This window comes from Oratosquilla oratoria, chromosome 26 (genome assembly GCF_046742065.1).
Source record: "Oratosquilla oratoria isolate Oo_2021 chromosome 26, ASM4674206v1, whole genome shotgun sequence".
Lineage (NCBI taxonomy): Eukaryota > Metazoa > Arthropoda > Malacostraca > Stomatopoda > Squillidae > Oratosquilla > Oratosquilla oratoria.
The window spans coordinates 19,849,244-19,856,743 of record NC_134802.1 but is presented as its reverse complement, the minus strand read 5'-3'; the positions used below and the strand labels follow the sequence as shown (position 1 = coordinate 19,856,743).

The 7,500-nt window shown below is 40.8% G+C and overlaps 1 protein-coding gene across 3 annotated transcripts in view; it reads right to left on the bottom strand.

The window, feature by feature from the left end:
* Window positions 1-7,500, bottom strand: part of LOC143039404 (major facilitator superfamily domain-containing protein 8-like) — a 93,395-nt gene that overhangs the window by 45,207 nt on the left and 40,688 nt on the right. For all 3 annotated transcript variants that reach the window (XM_076209382.1, XM_076209381.1, XM_076209383.1), the window contains 4 exons: window positions 4,184-4,299; window positions 3,762-3,892; window positions 3,333-3,446; window positions 3,071-3,219 (listed from right to left, as the gene is read on the bottom strand). In XM_076209382.1, coding sequence (XP_076065497.1) covers window positions 3,071-3,219; window positions 3,333-3,446; window positions 3,762-3,892; window positions 4,184-4,299 — 510 coding nt within the window. The remainder of the gene's footprint in view (window positions 1-3,070; window positions 3,220-3,332; window positions 3,447-3,761; window positions 3,893-4,183; window positions 4,300-7,500) is intronic.

Here is a 7,500-nt window from a genome sequence, read left to right as displayed (position 1 = left end):
TCTTTCACCTTCAATTTTATTTGTCATAATATAGTCAATATATATATATATATATATATATATATATATATATATATATATATATATATATATATGTATATGTGTGTGTGTGTGTGTGTGTGTGTGTGTGTGTGTGTGTGTGCGTCCCATAAGATGACCCGTCCGTGTATAAAATATCCGGTTACGTTTGAATTGTTAGCTTTGTGATCAAGACCCTGCGGGTCGAAACGTTAAGGCGTAAAATTCTCCCATTTCTTCTTGTCAACTTCTTTCACCTTCAATCTTATTTGTCATAATATAGTCAATATATATATATATATATATATATATATATATACATATATATGTATATATATATATATATATATATATATATATATATATATATATATATTGGTAGGAGGCCATGTTGTATACATGATTTCAAGAAGTCTACAGCGACAATGGCGTTGTTGAGTTTATATTGGAGCTTTAATTTCTCTCGTGCAACAAGTTTCTGTGTTGGTTCCAAATAGCTGAGAAGGTGTCCAAAAGACATTAGGTGCGGTTTTCTCTTTTTTAATTTCTCCGATGCGCATTTCGACCTTACTCGGTCATCCTCTGGGAGGGAGTAACAATGGTTGGTGATTACATGGGTTTAAATACAGGGCGTACATTGGCCGAACACTGTGTCACGACGTTGACTTCTTGTAGAGGAGGGTTGGGGGGCTGGCTGTTGTTCTTCATAGCCAGGGTGTGTGTTTTGGAGGTTTTGTAGTATACGATTAGGCGTATCTTATTACCCACAACCACACTCCCAAGCAGTAGACGCACATAACACAAACAATAACACCCCTTTCCACAATCCACAAGGAAGTTGCTACTTCCACGTACGCAGCGCTACGGATCACGGCTACAGGAAATGACCTCTCCCAGTGTTCGTTTAATGTACGGCCTGTATTTTAACTCATGTAACCACCAACCATTGTTACTCCCTCACTTACTGTTCCAAAGGAAACACTGTGAGGGGAACCAAGAGTGGTAGATTGTATAAATATATGTTTTTGAAAGTATATTTCCATGCTTGTCGTAAGTATGTGTTTTTATATGTGTATCTCTCTGCTTGTCCGGTATGTATATAAAAATAAACTATAATATAGACGGTCAAGATACAATACAATAGGAATTCACTCAGTGTTCGAACAAGGAAAAGTAGTCAGAGAATCAACAAAGAACAAAACCACCAAAGACTTCAGACACAGACAAATGTGATACCAACAGACAAAAAAAAAAAAAAATATATATATATATATATATATCTATATATATATATATATATATATATATATATTATATATATATATATATATATAAGAAACAAAAGCCTGATTATCTAGTCAAGAAACAGCTAGAACAAACCCCCAGAAACTAGACAAGATGACAAAGGTAGACAGGCAGGGCAAAACTCTGGAACGAAGATAAACAAGACACAACAGGCGGCAGTCATGCAAGTTTCACAACTATAGTAGGACACTAGACCAAATGACATCTTTTGAAAACAATGCTGGATCATTATTGATATACAGTTAGAAAATATTTGTACACAAACAACGCTTGGCAATTCAACTATACGTATGTATAAAAAGTCACAACTCCCTTTATAAAGAGGGCTAAGTTAAACATATCCAAAAAGTTTATTCACGCGACCCTTTCCATCTCAGCAACTACAGAATTAATGGCCCCACCACATTGCAATACTACACCTCTAATGTCCGCCGTTGCAGAGAGGGGTTGGGAAGCCGTACAAGCTTGACTTGAACAACTGTCCAATTGAATTTCTCGGGGACTGCATCCGGGCTTCCCTCGTACAGGACAAAGACGATAACCACCGCTTCATTCAAGATGAACACGCACACACACACACACACACACACACACACACACACACACTACCACTCGCGTCTGCCACTACGGCGGTCCGAGTTCGAATTCCCCCCAGGGCTGAAATAATTTCAGTATCACTGCTCTGCGAGTCGTTACTCCAACTCTCATGGGCGGGAAGTTGGGTGTGTGTGTGCGTGTAACGTCACATTATTACCCATAGATTGGTCATACATGAGCTTTGAGTTCTGTTTCGGGAGGGTAATGGCTGTCGATCACGAGTCCAACACGTGATCCAAGACCATGGTGAACCATGGTGAATCACACACACACACACACACACACACACACACACACGCACACACACACACACATGCACCCACCCAGGGCTGAAATGATTTCAGTATCGCTGCGCTGCGGGTTGTTACTCCAACTCTCGTGGCCGGGGAGTTTAAGGGATGAGTGCGTGTATGGTCACAGCATTACCCATAGATCGGTCATATATGAGCTATGAGCTCTATTCCGGGAGGGAAATAGCTGTCAATCACGAATCCGACACGTGATCCAAGACCATGGTGAATCACACACCCGGCCGCCATTATGGTTGTCTGGATTCGAATACCGCCCAGGGCTGAAATAATTTCAGTATCGCTACGCTGCGAGTAGTTCTCCAACTCTCTTGGGTGGGAAGTTGGGTGCGTGTGTGTGCGTGTAAGGTCACAGCATTACCCATAGATCGGTCATATATGAGCGCGTAAGGTCACAGCATTACCCATAGATCGGTCATATATGAGCTCTCTACGGGAGGGAAATACCTGTCGATCACGAGTCCAACATGTGATCCAAGACCATGGTGAATGAATCACACACACGCGCGCGCGCAAATGATAGTTGTTCACCTCACTATAGGGTCTATTTTTTATATCAGCAAATAATTTATTTGCATTAATATATCTACCAAAATTCCTACTATGTTTGTAGTATGACACCATGTTAAAAGTAAGGTCAGTAAAGACTTAGCAGTTGACCTGTACTGACCTTAGATACGAGTAATTCCAGCAAATATAGATGAAAAACCACACGTGAAAATAACATGTTGGTAACAAACGAAGACAACAGTAGGACAAGTACATCCTCCCACAAGAATGTGTACTCCGTTTCCGCCTAAATAATTAAACATTAGAAGAAAATAGGTTGGTAGAGAACTTACCTGAAATATACACGGCAAAATAATGACGAAGTTAACCAGCCCGAAAACAGCTGCTACCCAACCAGCAGCTGTGTACATGTCGAGTATTAGCCAGTCTACTCCGGTATCTATAGGCTCCGGTATGGTAACAGTCAGGATTGTTTGGATAGCTGTCAAGAGGAAGAGAGCAAGACGTTCCTGTATAGGTTAAGACACTGGTTATGACGTCAAAACACACTTGGATCCTTCGTGACAGAAGAAGTGTCACAAAGGCGAGACCCACCTGGGCCAACGACGAAACCGAGGGCTTGCGAGGCTGAGATGATGGCGATTCCCACCGTCCGTTCCCTAAGGGTGGTCGATGATGCCAAATATGAGCGGCACAGCGTCAGGTTGGCTACAAACAAAGAAGGGGAGATGAGAGGTGAGAGAAAAAAGCTATGTGCTTATGCATAGGTAATGGCGTTACTACTAATTAAGTAATTACTACATAATAGACAAGTGAATCAAAAAAGAAAGAACGGAAAGAAAAGGAAGAAGTAGAAAAGAAAAAGAGAAACAAGCAAACAAACAAATGAGTAAGACAGAGGAAAGCTGAACTTAGAAATTAGAACAAAAAGTCTACACCTCATCCATGGCACGTCTCTTCTTCTTCTTCTTTCCGCCATCATTACAAGTACTACTACTATTGACACTGCAATGAGATCCTTACCTGAACTGACTCCGACGACAAACCTGGCGAAAATCATGAGAAACTTGGCCGAGCCCGTGGGGAAGATCTTAAGGAGGCAGTAGAGAACGTTACCGAAGACGAAGCAGATCACGGTGACCAGGCAAGGAATTCTGTCATCATGCAAATGGACTTATGGTGAATTACATGATTAGATAATTGAACAGTAAACATGTAAATGAATTAGTAAATGTGTAGATAAATTTATTATATTGATTAATAAGTAATTGCTAAAGAAATAGACTAATAAGCGAATAGATACACAAGTACTATAGACAGATGATATCTAAATCGACAAACGAAGACACAATCAAATTGCACATGTATAAATAAATATATGTTCTGGTAACCCACACTGATAAATGCATAATACCCAGCTCCTCAAGCTTTTCTTTTCTTTTTACCTGATAGATCCGGCTTTGTTTCCCCAGTAACCGAGAAAAGGCGATGCCAACATTTGTCCTAAAGGATTGGCGGCCACCACCCAGCCTAAGAACTCCTTGGTACTAGTGTTGTCCAGCTGGAGAACAATGAGAAGAGCAAGAGAACAGATAGTATGTGTAGCTGAACACAGGGATTAATGTTTGGGGGGAAAGCGAGCCACTGAAAATGTTATTTTCTGCACTCGTAGTACAAGTAATTTACCACAATACTCTTGTTTACCTTCTTTGACCCAAGCGGTGGGACGAGAATCAGGGTTGAAGTGGGAGGGACAACGAATGGGGATGAGGTGTGGGTAGGTTGAGTGTATGCTTTGACTCGGCCAAACCTCTTATAAGGAGGAAAAGACCTTTTATTATACTTATGTTGACATTTTGTACCAAGACCGTCACTGGCGGAAGCCAAACTGCCCGTGGGAAATTCACTAACACGACGAGTTGAGTGACATGGTACGTCTGGTAGTATGTGTATGGCAAGGTGTTGTTATAGCTAACGTTATCGTGATATATCTTTGGTGAGTCTTTCTGAGATTTTAATCATTGTCTGGGTTTGTTATCTGTAAAACAGATTTCACAATTGTTTTCAATAATAAATCCCTGAAAAAATCCGCAACTATATTACTTGCAGGAATATCTTTACACAAGGAGCACCTGCTCGTAAGACTCACAAGCTTATATAAGGTTAGAATGTGTATGTAGCAGGAAGACGCTGAGCAGGCCTGGCTTTGTTTGTGTGTGTGTGTGTTGTCTGAACAGGGCACCAGGCAAACCCAGCAGGATACGAATGCGCCGTCCCAATCAACCAGAGTAGTAAAGATTGTGCAGGGATCAATGGGGGTAGAAGTAATATTCCTGCGGTAGCCCTTCACCAAAATACAGATATATTTGGTGATTATAGTAATATTCTGTAATTAGTATTTTTATTGCTTTCTTATTTGTTTATATATTCATTCATTTTTTTTTTACTAAAAGAGGACTGGTGAATCTCTCTCTCTCTCTCTCTCTCTCTCTCTCTCTCTCTCTCTCTCTCTCTTCAATATCTCTAAGTGTAGCGTCTTGAACGTAGGGCTACACAACCCCGAAAATAGATACAACTTAGATAACAGTTTTAGAAAAATCTGAGTGCGAGAGGGACTTGGGTGTTCTGGTGAGTCCGGACCTCAAAACCAGGAAGCAGTACATTAGCTCCAGAAATAAAACTAACAGAGCATTAGGTTTCATTGCTAGGACGGTAACGACAAGAAGTGCAGAGGTAATTATTAAACTCTATCTAGCGATAGTTAGACCCATCCTTGACTATGCGGTACAGTTTTGGTCTCCGTCCTACAAAATGGACATCAATTCACTAGAATCAGTACAGAGAAGAATGACCAAAATGATACATGGACTCGGAAATTTGCCTTACGAAGAGAGGCTTAGGCACCTAAACTTACACTCTCTGGAAAGACGTAGAGTGCGGGGTGATCTAATAGAAGTGTTCAAGTGGATCAAAGGTTATAACAAGGGTGAAGCAAACAAGGTCATCATAATAAAACAACAGGGCAGGACTCGCAGTAATGGGTATAAACTGGACAAATTTAGATTTAAGAAGGAAATAGGTAAGAATTGGTTTACTAATAGGGTGGTCGATGAATGGAATAAACTTAGTAACCATGTAGTAAGCGCTGAAACTATCAGTTGTTTTAAGAAACGATTAGACAACTTTATGGATGGGGATGGCAGGTGGTGATGGATACGGAGCTGCCTAGTGTAGGCCTTATGGTCTCTTGCAGTCTCCTTTATTCTTATGTTCTTATGTTCTCTCTCTCTCTCTCTCTCTCTCTCTCTCTCTCTCTCTCTCTCTCTCTCTCTCTCTCTCTCTCTCTCTCTCTCTCTCTCTCTCTCTCTTTCTTTTTCTCTTTAGTATATCTTATTTCTTTGAACACCCTGCACGTCACCAACCTAATTTTCTTGGATAATTTGTCTCACTTTGAAGGTTTTATTCTGTCAAGTACTGGGCGACTGTTTTTGCATATAAAGAATATAATTTAGTCTTAGTGGGGTCTCGAGAAAGAAAAGGAGAGGGAGTATAAGAAGCTGAGAGAGGAGTAGGAGGGAGTGAGGAATAGAGTAGAACTAGGAATGGAGGAGGAATGGGGATGGTTCAGGGAGAGAGTCATAATGTGTGCAAAGATGATGTATGGAACAAGGAGGACGGGAGGAAATAGAAGGAAAGGTAGCGGGTGGTGGGATGAGGAAGCAAAGATAGGTGTAGAAGAGAAGATGCAAGCTTTCATAGATTGGTAACAAAGTAGGACGAGGGAGTCATATGAGAGGTACAAAGTAAAGAGAAGAGAAGTAAAGCATAAGATAAAGGAGGCAAAGAAGAGAGCAGATGTGAAATGGGGTAAGAGTATGACAGAAAATTTTGAAAGTAATAAAAAGATGTTTTGGAAAGAAATTAAGAGAGGAAGAGGAGGCGAATCAAATAGAGAAGAAAAGGTAAAAGGTGCAGATGGAGAGATGATAATGGAAGAGAAGGCAGTGAGAGGAAGGTGGGCAGAGTATTTTAGGGAGTTGCTAAATGTGAAGGAGGATAGTGTGGGAAAGGTAGTTGCAATGGAAAGCACAAAGAAAATGAATGTGATGAGTGAGGAAAATGGAGGAGAAATAAGGAAAGATGAAGTGAAGGCAGCTGTTAAGATGATGAGAGTAGGTAAGACACCTGGGTTGGATAGATGCCATGCAGAATGTCTGAAGAAAGGAGGTACATTTATGTTGGACTGGCTGGTGAGGTTATTTAATGTTTGTTTAAGAGAGGGTAGAGTGCCGGAGGACTAGAGGAGTGCCTGTATAGTTCCACTTTACAAGAGAAAAGGGAACAAGTGTGAGTGTAGTAGTTTCAGAGGGATCAGCTTGTTAAGTGTAGTTGGGAAGACATATGGGAGGGTCTTCATTGAGAGGATTAGGAGAGGAACAGAGGGAGTAATTGGTGAGGAACAGTGTAGGTTTAGGACAGATAGGGGTTGTGTAGATCAGATTTTCGTGGTAAGACAGATATGTGAGAAAGCTATAGGAAAAGGTAAGGATGTATTTTGGGCTTTTATGGATCTGGAAAAGGCTTATGATAGGGTAGACAGGAAGACACTGTGGGAGGTACTGCAGATGTATGGGATAAGAAGGAAGCTGTTAATTGCAGTAAAAAAAAATTACGAGAGTAGTAGAGCTTGTGTTAGGATTAGAAATGGAGAGAGTGAGTGGTTTGAGGTAAAGGTGGGACTTTGTCAGGGATGTGTTATGTC